The sequence below is a fragment of the Chlamydomonas reinhardtii genome, chromosome 6, assembly GCF_000002595.2.
Source record: "Chlamydomonas reinhardtii strain CC-503 cw92 mt+ chromosome 6, whole genome shotgun sequence".
Lineage (NCBI taxonomy): Eukaryota > Viridiplantae > Chlorophyta > Chlorophyceae > Chlamydomonadales > Chlamydomonadaceae > Chlamydomonas > Chlamydomonas reinhardtii.
Genome location: NC_057009.1, coordinates 6,183,471 through 6,200,842, shown reverse-complemented (window position 1 = coordinate 6,200,842; position 17,372 = coordinate 6,183,471). Strand labels below are relative to the sequence as shown.

General features: G+C 67.6%; 1 protein-coding gene across 1 annotated transcript; it reads right to left on the bottom strand.

Annotated features, from left to right (window-relative positions):
- Positions 1-689: 689 nt before the first annotated feature.
- Positions 690-16,931, bottom strand: CHLRE_06g290500v5 (uncharacterized protein). Its single transcript, XM_043063415.1, has 34 exons — positions 16,646-16,931; positions 16,298-16,358; positions 15,646-15,710; positions 15,198-15,268; positions 14,823-14,930; positions 14,508-14,544; positions 14,283-14,321; positions 13,997-14,125; positions 13,248-13,565; positions 12,885-12,970; positions 12,535-12,638; positions 11,709-12,217; positions 11,168-11,551; positions 10,146-10,988; positions 9,616-9,780; positions 8,908-9,182; positions 8,584-8,674; positions 8,179-8,313; positions 7,861-8,001; positions 7,607-7,716; positions 7,132-7,370; positions 6,721-6,981; positions 6,191-6,557; positions 5,815-6,014; positions 5,583-5,642; positions 5,174-5,310; positions 4,169-4,436; positions 3,855-3,904; positions 3,479-3,650; positions 2,907-3,163; positions 2,438-2,681; positions 2,071-2,251; positions 1,690-1,798; positions 690-1,419 (listed from the first exon to the last, which is right to left on the bottom strand). The coding sequence occupies exons 1-34, from the start codon at positions 16,667-16,669 to the stop codon at positions 1,297-1,299; spliced, it is 6,363 nt and encodes a 2,120-aa protein (XP_042924121.1). The 5' UTR covers positions 16,670-16,931; the 3' UTR covers positions 690-1,296.
- Positions 16,932-17,372: the final 441 nt, after the last annotated feature.

Genomic DNA, 17,372 nt, shown 5'->3' with positions numbered 1-17,372 from the left:
AACTTCAGAATCCCCGAACTCAATCCCCCCCCTACACGTTCTTTCTGTGTGCTTGCCCCGTCCCGAACTTCCTCTGCCCGCGCCGGCACTGGAGACATCATTACATGAGAGCGCAAGCCACCAGAGGCACCATGCCGCCAAAGAGAGCCGCCAAGCCACTGCACCGTGCGAACAACATCTCACCTGAACAACCTAGCCTCGGGCAGGCTTATTCACCTATTCTCCCAACCCCCTCAACTTACTTCCACTCCAGTGACACGAGTGTGCAGTTTCTGTGTGCTTGCCGCCCAATTGACTCAGACACTGAGACTGGACTCTGCAGACCTTACTTGTTACGCTAGCGGCCCGCCCAGCGATCCATGGGGCGGGCCCCGCGAGCATCATGTTATGGAACAAGGTCATGATAGGAGGGAGGATCGACGGCAGAAGAGGATACAAGGCATGATATTTAACGAGACCTAGTTATGCTTCATGCGTGCACATGCGATTTGTGGCATTGAACGGTATCTTGCGGGTGGCAGCATGGTTAGTTGAAGGTCGCGACTCTCGCGGGGCACAGCGGGGCATGAGGGGAGAAGCGGGGCTGGCCAGGGGAGGCGAGGTTCGACGCAATCGGCTTGCGCCTCTCAGACAACAGTGGGCGAGTCCACGGCAGCAGGGGGCGGCGCTGTGCACCTCTCGCGACAGTACACTCTTGAGTCATTGCTTCTCCCTCACCCTTGCTCTGCTCTTCCCGCACCTTGCTTCGGTTCTGACCTCGTGTGCACTCCTGGCCGCAGACTACCCGTACGGGATGCCGCTGACGGTGACGCTGGGCGCCTGGGCGGCCTGTCTGCCAGCTGCCAGCCGCGTTTCATAGGCGGGGCATACCGTAACAAGGCACAAAGAAAGTTTTAGCCTGGTCAGCAACTGCCTTGAGCGCAGATGCCAGACAGCGCATTAACTCCCACACCCACCACTTCTGGCGCTCTCTCCTGGCAAGCGACTCGCTGACACGTGCTGAGCACCTTCGGGACGCACGCTACGTTTTACAGCTGTCAGCCTGCTTCTGCCCAGTTGCCCACACACAGCCGCCGCAGCCATAGCTATGTAAAAAGCTGTGTTACGCTATCGATCGAGAAGTGCCGAAATAGCCACACACCAGTCGTGCTTTCTAGACCCGCCCTGTCCCACACCCAGCAGCAACTCCCTCCCTGCTTCCGCCGGCGCTTGGTTTGCCGGGATCTCTTCTGTTGCCCAGCCAACGAACAGCGCCCATCTTCGCCCGCTGTGCATCTTCTCCAACCTCCAGACATATCACTTCCAGGCTTTCACCACCCCGTCACGGCTGGCTGTCAGCAGCAGTCGGCTGCTGCCTGGGGGGTCCGCCACCGCCAGGGCCGTTACCGCATCTGCATGTGCCTGGTCGTTCACACGCACCTGCGCAGCACACATGCACACACATCGGTAGGCACCTGCAAGTAACTCCAACGCCGTCTGGGCGTGCTTCGTTTTGTTGTTTTTTACACACACACACACACACACACACACACGCGCGCGCAAACACACACACACACACACACACACACACACACGCACGCACGCGCGCACACACATACACACAGCGGGCACAAGAGGCACGATGGCACGCGATACACACAGCCATTGCGACAGAATCTGCATTGCCACAGAGCCCTGCACCCGCCTCACCCGGCCGCGCAGCTCCTGGCAGCTCTCGGTCAGGCGCGACGTGTTGTCCAGCACACACAGCTCCTCGCACACCGCCACGTCACCCAGCGCCCGAGTGCGGTACTTGTACCTGCAGGGCGCAGCGACGCGTGCTGCTGTCGAGCATGGCAGTGCGGCTCTTCTAGATAATCAGAGGCACCTGTGCCGCCCACCCTTTGACCCTCAATCATGCACGTAGAAACACAGCTGCGATCTCATCAACACGCTGCGAACTAGGCTTGCCCGCTTTCTCCCTAATCGCACTCAGCTGACACACACGTCACCGAAGCCAGGGATGCCGACCCACGATGCCGACCGCTGGCCAAAGCAAACTGTAGATACCACGTGCGCCGCGCCGCTCACCTGAACTCTGGCACGCTGAGTCCGCCGCCCGGCGTACCGTCGCTGAGCGAGTCGCCCGGCCACAGTGGGCCGCATACGGCGTAGCTGCCCTCGGGCCGCGAGGCGTCCCAGTAGCGCACCGCCGCGTCGCTGCCGCCCCACAGCAGCGCGCCGCCGTGCAGCGACAGGAGGCAGCGCGCGCCTGGCGGTTGAGGGAAGGGCGGAGGCGGGCGGAGGAGGGCGGAAGCGGGCGGAGGAAGGGAGGGGCAGCGCGTGAGGTGTGGGCAAGGGCTGGGCGTCCATGCGGAATCCGGTCGGCGACGCAGTACTTTAATAGGTGCATGTACGGTAGGTGCACATGCAGAGGGAGGCGCAAAGGAAGGCCCACCTGCGGTCCGCGGCTGCGGCTGCGCAATGGCGTCAAGTCCCAAAGCCGCCAGCGCGCCGCCGCCGCCTGCCGCGCCACCGCCGCCGCCAGCGGCCATGGCGGCACTTGCCGGCCCGCCAGCGGCGCCGCCACCAGTACCAGCGGCGCCGCCATTCGACGCCGCAGGTGACGGCGGCGTCAGGGCTGCGGGCAACGTCACTGCGGCCGCCGCCTCTGCCTCCACGGGCCCTAAACAGCGCAGCACCTGCCAGGAGCAATCAAGGAGGCCCGTCCTGCTAACAGCGCAGCACCTGCCAGGATCAATCAAGGAGGCCCGTACTGCTTGCGCTGAAGACGCAAGAACAGCGTCTGGTCCCTCTACCAGCAAGTGCAATCCCCTATCAGCAAGTGCAATCGCGCGTCAGGGCAAGCACGGCCGCAGCCACTGCTGCTGCCTCACCCACTGCAGCACCCGCCTCGCCGCACGCACCTGTCTGCAGCGCCCGCTCACAATGTCCCACAGCCCTGCCTCGCCCTGCCCTGCCGCCACCCACACCAGGGGGCAGCCGCTGCTGCCGCGCTGGACGCCCGCGCCCGCACTGCCCGCCGCCGCGGCGCCGCTGACTCGCGCGGGCGGTCCTGTGGCCAGTGCCAGTGCGTCTGTGGGGCAGCGCAGTGGGTGCTGCCAGGTGTGCACACACTGCTGGAAGCGCACATCCCACAGGCTGAGAAAGCCGCGACTGCTGCCTGCATGGGCGTGCGGTCAAAAGGCAACGCAGAGGGCGGGCGGCACAGGTTGTAAAGGTGCGGGTGGGAGCGAGGAAGCTGGAGCAGGGATGCCTGCTCTGCTGCCACTGCGCTCGACTCTGTTTGTGATCCTACACCACCAACCAAACCTTGCCTGTCAAGGACCCTACCAACCACCTTGTCGACAGTCCGCACCCTCCACTGGGCTGTTAGGCCGCAATAAGGACCAGTTCACAGGGCTTGGGCACATAGCCCAAACATCCCCCGGTCTTCGTTACAACACGCTTGACCGGGCACAACGCACACCCGTCTCACCGGTCATGATCCATGCGGCGGCTGGGGAGGGGTCTGCCAACAGGTGCTCCGGCAGGCCGCGCGCGGGCGCCGCCGGCAGCGCCCAGGCGTCCCGCTGCGTGCGCGTGTCCCAGGCGCACACGCCGCCACGCTGCGTCACGTACAACAACAGGTTGGGGCCCCAGGGCGCCACCTGCGCGGGAAGAGGTATTGCGTTGGCCAAGTGGGAGTGCAAATGGGAGTGCAGGTGTGGTCCTCAGCCGGCGTGGGCCCAGGTAGGGAAACTGGGAGGAGGGAAGAGTGTTGCCGGCCGGGCGGGATACAATCACCCATCAAGGGTGCATACCGAAACAGACAAAGCGGTGTCAAGCGGCGTCTCTATACCCGCATACCGTACCTCTAGAATGGCGCCCTGCCCCGGTGACAGCAGCCGCACCGCCACCACACCTGCACAGGCAGGCAGGCAGGCGGTCGCCACCGGTTACGGTATGCGCAAACAAGCGGCACTTGGTGAGCGGCTGGACAGCACAGGAATCGCGTGGGCGCGTACAGCCGCACCCAGGCCACACCAGGCCACACCGGCCATGTGCCTAGCGCTGCGTGAGGCCCTTTCCGCAACCGCTCGGCTGTATGGTACCATCCTTACTACACAGTGTTGTTCTGAAACTACGAAACGCCTGCACTCTATCCCGCCTCCCCCGCCCATCTCACCCGTGTACTTGTCCGGCAGCCCCGCCTGGCGCGTGGTGTACTCGGGCCGCCACAGGTGCAGCGAGCCGCTGCTACTGCCGCTGGCCACGGTGGTGCCGGAGCTGTAGTAGGAGCCGCTGGAGGTGCTACTGCCGCCGGGGCCGCCCGAGCCGGGCGCGTCGCCGGGGCCGCCGCAGCAGCACAGCGCGGTGATGCGGCCGGATTGGGCGGCGTAGGTGAGGCGGGAGTGGAAGGACACGTCGCGCTCCAGGCGGCGCAGATCCCACACCTGTGTGCGGTGCGTGGGCGCAGGTGGGCGCGGGTGCGTGTGTGAGCAACGAAACGGAAACGGGAACCGCCCAAACGCCGGAGTTACTGTGTATGTGTGAGTGTATGTTGAAAAGAAAACAACAAAACGAAGCCCGCCCAGACGGCGCGACGGAGTTACTTACGGATACCTACCGATACCGACGAGCGTCTTGTAGCCGCGTCGACCCCGGTAGTCATACTTACCCGCAAAAAGCCTGGAACCCCCCCTCGGGCGATCGACGAACGACCTGACCCCGAGTGGCACCCATATGCATTGTATGCGCCGCGCCCTGGGCGCGCTACAACGGTGACCCAGCACGCCTAATGCCCTGATTCCCGCCCGCTGTTCGTAGTCGAGCTCACCTACGGGTGATAGAGGAATTGCAGGCACAGGGCGGCAGCAAGAAAGTGTCACGAGCAGGGAAAATGGCGACAGCGATGTGTGAGTGTATGTGTGTGTGTTCAAAAGCACAAGGAAAACATTGCGCAAAGACTGTGTGTGTGTGTATGTGTGTGCACGCAGGAAGCGGGGGTTGGGTGGCGTACAGCGGGAGGCGTTGCGGTCAGGTGGCGACGCGCGCAGTCCCCCAGGACAGCGCAACCCGGTGCCATCCTTGCTCAAGCCCTGCGCTCCCATCACCCAGAATCCTAAGTGCCCTGGCTTGCTGCGCTTGTGCATGCGGGCCACATTGCACCCCGCCGCCGCCGCCGCCTCACCTTGACTGTCTCGTCGTTGGCAGCCGACACCAGCCAGCAGCCCGCCGCGCCCACCGCCAGCCGGTTGACGCCGCGGCGGTGCTCCGCCAGGTGACCCACCAGCACACCGCGAGGCCGCCACCAGCCGCCGCCGCCGCCTGCAGGCCAGGAAGGGTGGAGGCGGCAGTGGAGGCAGGCAGGGGGGTTGCAAAGATGGTACAGAGAAGTGTAGCGAGGTAGACAGCAGGGGGAGGCCAGGGGAGGTTTGAGGACGAAGGGGTGAGGCAACAGCGTTTGATGCGACCTGGTGTCGTGGCTTCAGGGGCGAGCAGCACCGCCAGCACAGGCGCGTTCACCCATGTGCGCTGATGCACCGTAGTCCAAGGCAGTGCAAGACTCGCGATCAGCACACCAGCCCGCCTGAGCGCACCTGAGGCCGCCGCCGAGTCGCCACTGCTGTAGTAGTACTCGGAAGAGCTGGAAGGGGCGCCTGGGGGGATCCGTACAGGGCACCATGGGATAATCAGCATGACACCCCTCATGCTTGCAGATCGCAGTGCCGCCCACACCTCCACCAGCAGATGCGCACCGCACAGCTTGTGTCCATGTCACACGCACACGGCAAATGCCGGCATGCACATAGCCTGGGACCCCTGACTCACTCGCTGAGAAATAGTCGCCTAGCTGCACAGCGCCCGACAGACCGCCGCCGCCGCCGCCGCGGTCGCCGCCGCCCGGCGGCAGCACCATGGGTGGCGGCCCGCGCGCCGACAGCGCCACCAGCCGCCACGTGCCGCGCGCCGCCGAGTCACGCACGTCCGAGCCAGCATCGGCACGCAGGCGCGGCAGCAACCCCACCAACCTGTGTGTGGCGTGCATATTACGCGCCGTTGGGCAACGGCGGTGGTAGTACTGGTGCTGGCGCGGTCCGCAAGAATACGGTAACGAGGGTCCGCACAAGAACAGGTGCATCACACCCGCCACGCGCGCTGTGCCTTTTTCCCACACCCTCGCTCCCCGTGTCCCTGCGCTCCGCACCTCTCCAGCTGCTGTCGCTCCAATGGGTCCACCCCCAGTGGCTCCCGCGCCAGCCGCTCCGCCAGACCCAGCGCCCGCGCCTCCAGCGCCCCCAGCCGTGCAGGCACAGCCGCCAGCGCCGCCGCCTGCGCAGACACGCCCGGGCCCGGAATGCCGCCCGCGCCCGCAGACGCCGCGGCCAGCGTGGCTGTGGCGGCGGCGGAGCCGCCGCCTGTGGCGCCTCCGGCGCCGGCGCCGCCGCCTCCGGCGGTGGCAGCGCCGGAGGGCGCGGCGGCGGCTCCGCCGCCGCCGGCTACCTCTGAGGCCGCTGCCACAGCTGCAGCTGCCGCGGCGTCCAAGGTCATATCGAAGGTGTACAGCGGAGCAGCTGCAGGTACGGTACGTGCAGGCAGGAGCAGCGGGGAATGCACACGTTCGGTCAGCGCGTGCGGGTGCGCAAGGCGGTTGGCGGCGCGCCCCTTCTTTCGTGCGCAGCTCTATTTGTGGAGCCACGTCGTCATAATGCCGCCTCCTCCCACCGACCAACCTACCCGGCCTTAGGAACAGGTCTGCGGCGTCGTCGGGCCCCGCCAGGCCCTCTAGAAGCGGCAGCCCAGGCAGCATGCCGGCGCCGCTCGTCACACCAGCGGCCGCGCTGGCACCAGCGGCTTCGCCGGCGCCGCTGACAGCTGAGCTCACGGCGTCGAGTCGGCCGGCGGCACCGACGGCGGAAGAAGAGGCGCCACCGCCAATGGGGCCGCCGACGCGCAGCGGTACCGAGAGCTTGTCCACCGCCGCCGCCAGCGCCTCGGCTGCGAAGGAGTTCAGGATGCAGGGGAAGCTCGTGAGCAAGCAGTTGCCAGAGCACACGGCTAAAGCGCAAAGGACTCTTGTGTAGTCGTACGGATTGGTGCATTTGATGGGTGCGAGCGAGCGAGCAAGACACAGCCAGCGCAACTGACCTTGTGCGCCGACTCCAGCAGCGCCCCGCCCACCACCGCCCGCGCTGCGCCTGCTGCCAAGGGCGGCGCCCTCTCCTGCTGCAGCCGCCACCCCTGCCGCGCCGCGCCGCCGCGCGGGCGGCTGCGCCGCCAGGCAGTCTGCCAGCAGGGACTCGTCGGACAGCAGCGGCGGCAGTCGGGTCAGGTGCGGCCCCACCGCCACCGCGAGCTGTGCGTACACGTCCACAAGTGGTAGGTACCTGGAGGCAGTAGGTTGGTTGCGGACACACGGGACGTATGCGCGAGGTCGGGAGGGAGTGTCCGGAGGGAGGGCCACGAGGGAAGGCGGAAGGAGCTTGGGCGGTCTGAGGGCCAGAGCGAGGACTGCCGGTGTATCATGGTGCTGTTACCCGTCCCAGTTCCGCTGCCACCACAATCTCCCACACGCCCTGCCACACGCACGCTGTCCCCAGCCCCGGCCCAGCCCCCAGCGCACCTGGCCGCCGCTGCCACCATGGCCACCGCCGCGCCGCGCACCGCCGGGCTGTCGTGCCGCAGCAGCGGAGCCACCTTGTCCGCGGCGGCCAGCAGAGAGCGCTTGCGCAGCTGGAAGGGAGGAGGGCATTGCAGGGACCGCCGGGGTTAGCGCGTTGCGGAATTGCTGTTGCGGACAACGGACCGGGGCTGGGAAGAAGCGCGCGGGCAGGGCAAGAAGGGTGCACACGGTATTGCACAGCCACCAGCCCGCACCTGCGGCGCCACCGCCACCAGGCAGCGCACTGCGTCGCACACCACTCGCGGCTCGGGGTCTGTGAGCGCCTGCTCCAGGCACGGCAGCAGGAAGGCGTCCAGGGCCTCGCCGCCCAGGTGCGCCGGGCCCAGCGAGCCCACCTGCAGGTAGGTGAGTGAGGCGTGGGTTGTTTAGAGGCAGGAGGGGTTGTTTTTAGGGGTTGTTTTCAGGGGTTGAGTTTCCGGGGCGCCCCCAGCCCCACTGTCTGACCGCCATCCGCCTCCGGCCTCCAGTCTCCAAGCCACCGGACCCCAAGCCCCCGGGCCTCCGTCACCCACGGCTTTGAAGAAGGCCGCCCGCAGCCGGCCCTCGGGCGCGTTGAGGCAGGTGATCAGCAGCGGCAGCAGCAGCTCGGTCACGCCGCGGCGTCCAAACGCCTCCGCTAGGGGCCGCACGTGCACCAGCAGTGCGCGCTGGCGTGGGCAGGGGGAGTTACATTCATGATTATTTAAGAAGTGAAGGCGTAGCCAGGTACAGGGGGGGAGATAGGCAGGTAATGATGGGAGTGGGCTGACTCCGTTGCCGTGCGGCAGCTTGCGTGCAAGGCACCACTCGTGCCCTCCCAGCCATCCATACTCCACCACACCCGCAGTCGTTGCACACGCCGCCCACATCGCCACCCCTGCTCTTTGCCCGGAACCGCCAGCACCTCCGCCACGTGTCCGCCACCTCCCGCAGCTCACCTTGACGTCGGCGCTGGACCGCAGCCCCGTCACCAGCTCCACTACGCCGCGCTCGATCAGCGCCCGCACCGCCGCCACCTCCGCATCATAGCTGCATGGCGGACCGGCGGGGATTACACTCATGGTTCGCTAAGGAAATGCGGGGAGAGGGGGAGCATGAGCGCCTGGTCCCGAGCTAAAGTCCCGGCCTCGCATGCACACGGACAGGAGGACACACGCTCAGACATACAGAGCGCCTACATAACCAACTTTGCCCTCTCCCCTCATGCTATCCCTCCCTCAGAAGACATACATACATAAGTACTGTACACTCGTACAACTCACCGTATAGGCGGCGGCGCCAGCCCGCCCGCCACCACGCCGCCACCACTCGCCGCCGCGGCGGCCGCCGCCGCGGCCGCGGCAGCGGCCGCCGCCGCGGCGGCGGCGGCGTTGTTGTCGCTCTGCAGCCTCACCAGGTGCCTGTGTGCGGCTGCGGCCAGGTGCGCCAGAGCCACGCCGTACTCGACCCGCACGGCCTCTTCGGGGTCGTTGGGTGTGAGCGACATGGACGGCAGCACGTAGTCCTGGAACACCTTGATGTCACTGGGCGGCAGAGCCTGCGGGTGCGTGGATGTGGGAGCAGGCGGGTGGGTGGGTGCGGGTGGCTAGGGTGGGTGCGGGTGGCTAGGGTGGGTGCGGGTGGCTAGGGTGGGTGCGGGTGGGCGGGTGGGTGGGTGGGTAGGGTTGACAAAGGGGGCTGTGTGGGGCTGTGGGGAGGGTTGGCGAGGAGGGAAGAGGTGAAATACCCTAGCGGCAGGAAATTCCATGAGGTGTGGTGGAGGAGGAGCAGGGGAAGCGCGACGGCACCAAGGAGATTAGCGCGCACGTCGGCACCGCATGTGGAGCCCTCAGGAACGCCCGCTCCCTCCAACACACCGCTGCCCGTCCCAGTCACCTTCGCCAGCTCTCCTCCCTCCCGCGTGCGCTGACATCGGCACCTGCCCTCCCCATTGAGCCACCTCCCACTCCCACTCCCGCGCCCTCGCTCACCTGCACGCGCCCCAGCACCCGCACCAGGCCGCGCACCGCCGCGCACCGCACCGCCCCGCTGACGTCATGCAGCGCTGTGAGCAGGTAGGGCACACACGCCTGCAGCCGCACGTGGTCGTCGCCACACTCCTCAGCAGCAGCCACCAGCAGCCGCAGCGCAGCCAGCTGCCACGTCGGCACAGCACGGGAGGGGTTACATTCATGATTATTTAAGAAGTGAAGGCATAGCCAGCTACAGTACGGTAGTACAGCAGACGCGTTGTTATGTCCGGGGGCGCGACGGCAGCGGAAAGCGGGCGGCGGGAAGGGAGGCCTTCAAGGTACTGTCAAGGTCAACTGTCAAATGCAGGCAAACGTGGCCAGCAGGCGTGGCCGGAAACGGACAGGATCCGGACTTCCATGCGCCCAGGCTCACGCCGCCCCGCCTTTTCCAGATACTCGCACACGTGCCCTCGTTTTAGTTTCAGGACACATGCACGCCACACATCACGCCTGCGCATGGCGCACAGCCCAGCCGCGCAGCCACGCACCCGTGACTCCTGCAGGCGTGACCCTCGCAGGGTGCTGCACAGCAACACAGCCACCAGCACCAGCCCGTGCGCAGTGCCCGGAGCCGCCGCCGCCGCGCCCGCAGGCACCGCTGGCCCCACCGCCGTCACGGCCACGGCCGCCAGAGCCCCCGCGCCCGCCCCGCCAGCGCCAGTGCCCGCGCCGTCAGCTGCCGCCGCGCCGCCTGATGCTTGTGCGGTAGCGTGCGGCGCCGCGGCGGCAGCGGTGTGCAGGCGGTGCACCGACGGTATCCGCAGCAGGCCGTGTGCTCCTGAGGCTGCTGACGCTGAACCAGCACCCGCACCCGCCGCGCCGGTGCCGGCCCCCGACGCCGGGGTGCTGCCCACGCCCACGCCCGGTGGCGTCGCCGCCGCCGGCAGCCGCCGCCGCCGCTGCCGCAGCCAGCGCCGCCGGCGGCTGGTGCATGTCGCCAGTGGCGCCGCGGACCACGCCCGCTGCCCGCCGCCGCCGTCGCCACCACTGCCGCCTCCGCCGCCGCCCGCGGGCGTCCGGTACTCCCATCCCTCGCCGTCCACCGCCTGCGGTCCTGTGCCGCCGTGCCGCATGTCCAGCACCCAGTCCCCGGCCCACTGCCAGCCGCCGCCGCGTGGCAGCTCCACCTCTTCCTTGCCCCTCCAGGCGCCGCTGGCGCCGGAGCGAGAGCCCTCGCCGGAGGCGCCCGCGGAGCCGCCGGCTGCTCCCGGCCCTCCGCCGCCGGCTGCGCCCCCGCCTCCGCCGCCTCCGCCGTGGCCGCTGAGGCCGACCAAGGCTTCGTCATCCTCCCCGCCAGAGGCGCCCTGCCAGTTGCCCCACGGCTCGCGAACCTGCGAGCGCCGGCGGTTGGGGCGTGCTTGGTGGCGGGGAAGGTGCGTGGACGGAAAGGGTGCGTGGCGGAAGGTGGCAAGCTATCAATCGGCACGGCGGGCGCCTGCAGGGCCCCTTGCAGCGCTACACCCCATGTTCCACTGTCCCGACACGGGCGGCCCCGGGCCGCCGCACCCACCTGGTACTCATACACCTCCTCCGTCACCACCTCCTCAATCACCGGCAGCAGCAGCTGCGGCCCCAGCCCCAGCGCCGGCCCTGGCCCGGTAACAGCACCAATGCTCGAGTCTCCGCCGCCGCAGCCGCCGCCCGCTCCAGCGCTCCCGCCGCCCCCTCCCCCGCTGAGAACGCCCGACGCCGCCGCCGCGGCGGCATGCCTGCCGCTGCTGTCTGCGTGTGCGCTGCTGCCGATGGCGTGTGGTCCGCTGCTATCGTGCGGGTGTGGGTCTAGGTCGTCGTCAAGTAGGAAGGCGCCTCCGACCCCCACGTCGTCACTGTCGCCGCCATCCAGCATGCCGCCGCCCAGCCCGCCGCCGCCGCCGTCGGCCTCGGCGTCGGCGGCCTTCGCGGGTTTCCCAGGGAGCGTGCAGGGGCCGCGGGCGCGTGAGAGAAAGTTGCCAAGACGCTGCACAGACATACCTTAGCTTGCACGTCTCAGTGCTGCTCCCAAGCACACGCACAGTCCCACGCAGCACCCGCTCAGCACGACAGCACCTCACCTTGAGCCGCCGCGCCATGGCCCCACTGTCCGCCAGCAGCGCCCCCACCTCCTCCAACAGGCTCAAACTGCCCAGCCCGCCGCCGCCGCCGCCACCACCACCCGTGCCACTGGCAACGCCGCCGCCCCCAGCAACTGCAGCCCCTTCCACACCGCCAGGTGCAGCGGCATCGCCAAGTGCCGCCGCCGCAGGCGGCGGCGCCCGGGCGCCGCCCGCGGCATCACGTGGCGGCGGCGGCGGCGCCGCCGCCGCCGCCATGCCAGTCGCCGTCGACGGGCCAGCCGACGGCGCCGCCGAGCCCGCCTTGTCCACCGCCGCGGCTGCGGCGGCGGAGGCGGCGAGGATCTCCCGGCGCAGTCGCGGGAAGGCGTCGGCGGTGGCGGCGACACGGGCGTCGGCATCGAGCGGCAGCAGCGCCTCAAAGAAGGGGTGCAGCACGGCGGCGAAGTAGGGCGGGAACAGGGGCTCCGGCCAGTCCGACAGGTAGCGCGCGGCGGGCCAGCGGGCAGCTGCAGGCAGGGCGGCGTGGCGTGGGGAGTGGGCGCACAGGGAGCGGCAGGGAGGAGCGTGGGGCAACGCGGCTCGGCAGGACAGCGGGTGCGGCAGGGCCGTCTGGAGTACTCGTGACGTTAGCAACAGTTGAGCCCCGGGCCCGGCTGTGGGCGGTGAGCGCCGCAGTGCGGTGTGTGCGCTCCAGTGACCCCGCGCAGTCCCACGCGCGTTGCCGCGCTGCTTCCCCGCCCCTGCGCCCCACCCCTGCCCGCCGCCCCTGCCCGCCGCCCCTGTGCCCCGCCCCCGCGCCCTCCGCCTCTCCCCTGTGCCGTACCTGGATCCAGCTGGATCATGTGAAGCACCAGCCGCCGGATGTCTGGATCCACTGCCGCCAGGGCGCTGCCGGGACCCGCCGGGTCCGCGGCGACGTCGCCTCGCCTGCTTGCGGGTGAGACGGTGTGTGTGTGTGTGTGTGTGTGTGTGTGTGTGTGTGTGTGTGTGTGTGTGTATGTGTTTTGGTGCGTCTGGATCGATGGAAACGCCCCAAGCTGTACACAGACTGCCAAGCTGCATCCGGCTTCGCCTCCAAAGCTCCTGTAACTCTCAGAGCAACCACCACCGCCTCCATCATAACCATCAACACACAAACCCCACCACAACCACCACCACCGCCGCCGCCCCCACCTGTAAGACAGCAGCTCTGAGAGGTCGAACAGCGCCTTGCCGTCACAGAACACCTCGCCGATGACGCAGCCCAGGGAGAAGATGTCCTGGGAGCGGGGGTTGCAGGGATGTTTGGAAAAGCGGTACAGGGGGGGGGGGGAGTTTCCATGCACGACTGATTAAAGCATGGCGATGTTGAAACGGCGCCAGGGTGGAGAGGCAGGGTGTGTATGTACGGTGTGATATGACTGTACATGTTTTGTGTATGAGCGCGCAGGTAGGAGGTGGTGGGGGTGCGGCTGTGGGCGATCAGCACGGGCGAGGTAGTCCTATGTCCCTTGCGCGGCAGTGACGACAGCCCCAAACATGAAACAAGGGACGCACCATTTCGGGCGTGAGCGCTGTCGGGGGCTTCGACGACTCGAACGGTGCCGCCCCGCCGCCGCCGCCACCTGCGCCGCCGCCGGGCGCTGCACCCCCGGCGCCGGCACCAGCACCTAGAGGCCCTGCAGCTCCAGCTCCCGCGCCTGCCGCCGCCGCCGCTGCGCCCACGCCCGCTCCAGCCGCGCCTCCACCGCCGGCCGCGCCTCCGCCGCCGCCTGCGCCCCCTCCGCCGCCCCCGCCCCCCGTGGTGTAGAAGCGCTCTGGTGCGATGTAGGCGCGGCGGCGGCCGCCCGTGTCGAAATAGAATGAGTACTCGGCCTGGAGCAAGGGCCCGTGGCGACGTGCAAGAGGGTTATAAACACCCATGAGAACAAAGACATGACCGGATCCGGCTTTGCTCAACAAGGAGCCCTCACCTTTATGCGGGTGTGCGGGGTCCAAGGCGCCCCGACTGCGTGGCCTGCCAACCTGCCAGCCTCCTAAGGCCCCATCCCGCCCTTAACGCTTGGCTCCCATGCAGCCCACCCAGCTCCCGCCCGGCGCTCAGCCCCCACACCGCCCAGCTCCCCCCACCCGCACCTTATTGCACACCCTACACCCCGCCCCCACCCGCACCATACCCCACCCCACCACTCGTTTTAGCTTGGTTTGGTTTAGTTTGGGCTGGAATTCACCCCTCACACACACACACACACACACACCGCCCCGCCCCCACACCCCACACCTCACAGCCCACACCCCGCACCCACCGGGTTGTCGGCGGGCAGCGCCACTGGCTTGAGGCCCGTGGCGAAGTCGGCCAGGAACAGCCACTCCCAGCTGGTGAGCAGCACGTTCTCGCTCTTGACGTCGCCGTGCACGACGCCGCGCGCGTGGATCTGAGGCACGTTGGGTTCGCAGCACAAGAAGAAGGCCATCAGGGCGGTGAGTGGGTGTGGGTGTGGGTGTGGGTGTGGTGCTGGCGAAATGAAGTGTCATCGGCCCGGCTGTCGCGCCCGGCGGGCGTGCGCACGTGCCCTCCCTGCCGCGGCGCACCTGTGCCGCCGCCAGCAGTAGTTGGTACGTCACCCAGCGCTGAGGGGCGGAGGGGCGGAGGGCGGAGGGCGTCAAGGCATAAATGGTGTTGAAGTGGCTCAGATAGGATGTGGCAGCGCGGATGATAAGCTTGAGTCAGGGGCCTTGGCACCGGTACTGCAGTGAGTCTAATTGCCCCCAGCCAAGGGTCACCCTTTGCACCCAAATGCCAACTGCTTCTCGCACCTTCTCCAGGTTTGACATGAACGGCCGCGTGGACAGCCTACGCAGTGGCAGCAGCGGCAGCAGCAGCAGCGGCAGCACACCCATCAGTAGCAGCAGCGAAGAGCGTCGCTTAGCAGGTGGATGCCGGCGCGGTCCCAGTCCAGACACCCCCCCCCCCTACCAATCAGCGCCATGCCCGTGCTCGCGGCAACCACGCCGCCACATGCATAGCCACACACGCACACTCCAACCGCTACACAGCTGCACACAGCTGCACACATGCTGGGCCCATGTGCGTATGTGTGTGTGTGTGTGTGTGTGTCGTACAGGCCGCACCTGTCGTACAGGTTGGCTGCCAGGTGCTGCCGTACCAGGTAGGCCACGTGGGGGGCCTCCAGCCAGGCCTGCCAGGACCAGGCGTGCGGGCAGCCCGCCAGTGCCGATCTGTGGCGAGCGTGTGTGGAGAGCGCAAGGAAGGAGAGGTGTGTTTGGGCGCGTGTAACCGCGTGTGTGTGCATGGGTGGGCGAATGGAGGGTTGAGGCGGTGAGGCGGTTGGGCGGGAACAGTGGGCGGCAACACCGCACGGACACGACCCGCCACACCGGCCCCGGCCACATATGGCGTGGCGGCGTGGTGGCGTGACGCACTTGCTGCTGCCTCCACGCCACCACCGCAACACGCCAAGCCACCCACACGTGACCCGGTCGCACCTGACAGCCGCCAGCGACTGCTTGTAGGCGTCCAGACCGCTGATGACGGCGTCAGGCCGCTTGAAGTACACCTGACACACCCCAGACACACAACAGCCGAATGCGGTATGTGGTATGTTGTGCAAAGCGGTGTGGTGTAAGCGCTGGCAAGGGTTTGGCGTTTGGGGGCAGGGGGGCCAATCAGAGCCGCCGCGCTTACGCCGAAAAACCGCTGCTAGCGCCCATGCAGGCACTTGGTCGCTTGCCGACGCCCCGGAAACCCTCCCCAGCCGCGCGCCTTGCGGCAGCCTCCCCTCCCTCGCCGACCTCCCTCTGCCCCCGTGCCCTCTCCTTTCACTCCGGATCGGAAGGCACCACCTCTCTCCCTCCCTCCACACACACACCCGTGCCCAGCCGTGCCCTTCGCCCCCGCCCGCCCTCCCTCCCCGCCCTCCGCCCCCGGCCCTACCTTGACCACCACCAGCCCACCGCTGTCGTGCAGACACAGCAGCGTCTTGAGGAAGCGGCCGCCGCCTGTGCCGCATCAGAGCACAGCGCCACACAGGACGGGTGTGCGGTGGTGGTCGTGAAGTGGGCGTGTCACAGCCGCCGCGCGGTCCTCCTTGTCAGAGCTGGGCCGCCTCTTGAGCACGCAGGCAGCTCCTGTGCCACCGACCCTAACCCTGACCCTCTCCTCCGCCGCCCCCAACTCCATTATCTCCCAGCCCGCCCCCTGCGCCTGCTCCACCCCCACCTCCCTCACCCTCACCACCCTCACCTTTGCCGCCCTGGCCCTGGGCCTAACCCCGACCCCGACCCTGATGCTGCCACAACTGGCTAGCGCGCCAGCACTTCACCCGGAGCACCTGGGCTGGCGGACGGCGCGTGTGACTGCCAGCCCACCCTCTCCTCCACCTGCCGCTAGACCCCCATCAAGCCGTCGCTGTCGCGCCCCTGCCACCTCCTCTTCCCCTCCCCTGCCTTTTATCACTGCCCCTTCCTTTTCCTCCCGCCCCCACACAGCCGCTTGGATGCTTGCCTCGACAGCAGCCCCCGCCCCCACGCCGCCCCGTAACACGGGAGCCCCGAATGACCACCCCTCCGATGGGGCAGCGCCTTACCCATCGTGTCCTTCATGACCACTCCAGGCAGGTCTGCCAGCACATCCACCGGCACCCGCACCTGCGAGCACCGCGCAACCGGCGGCGGCCCCGGGGCGGAGGGCAGCAGTTCACACCGGGCCAGGCAGGCAGCTGCCAGGTGCGCGGCGCGCTGGCAGGACTCGACTCACGTCGCATACACTCTCACAGGCAAAGATGACTTTACATATGAAAGTCAGAGCTAGACTAAAGCTGTGCCGGGAAGCGGGGCGTTGAGTTGCATGAGCGGGCAACGGCACGAGGAACGGCCGGGGGGAAAGGGCCGCTGGCGAGTCGTCCGCCACTTCCCAGCACGAACCGGAAGCTCACCGGTTGAGCAAGGACGTTACCCATGCTGCCTCCGCAACGTGCTCACTCGCCACGCTGTTTACGCCTCACGAACTGCTACGCGATGCTGCCGGGCCCAGTCCCCTAGCGACTCAGCCTCTGCGGTCTGATGCTATAGCTGGTGGCAAAATACATGGTAGCAAAAATTGGATGTTCAATAATGCAGACGACGTTCAGTACTTCAACGAGTGCGCCATATCGCAAGTCGCCCTGACATCGCAGTTGCCGCGCGCAATGCCAACCTTCTATAAAGCACTGTATTATGCGTAGATAGTTCTGTAACAGGGTTGTCTGGCAGGAGGACATTCCGAACTCAAGGAAGGTCAAAAACCCTATCATCGCCCCTCCCCTCCCCTCCCCACTCAGCCGACAACCCCACAGCAGCTCCAGCAGCTCCAGCAGCTACCCTCAAGCTCACATTTCAGACTACCTACCTCACCGCAGCTCAAGCGTGAGCTCCAGCCAGGTGCCCACGCCACGGTACTCGCCCGGCGCCTTTGCTAGTTTGCTGCCTGCTGTGCTTGTGCTTGACAGCGGGACGTGGTTGGACACATGTCGACAGAGGCCCTGGCGCCCAGTCGCGAGGGGACCTGCGTCACGCGTGCTGGCTGTGCACATGCCAGATACTGCCAAGTGGCGCGGCCGCTGCGGGCTCCCCCGCCTGGCCGCCTGGGCCCGATGGGGCCAACTGACACCCGACCCCAAGGAT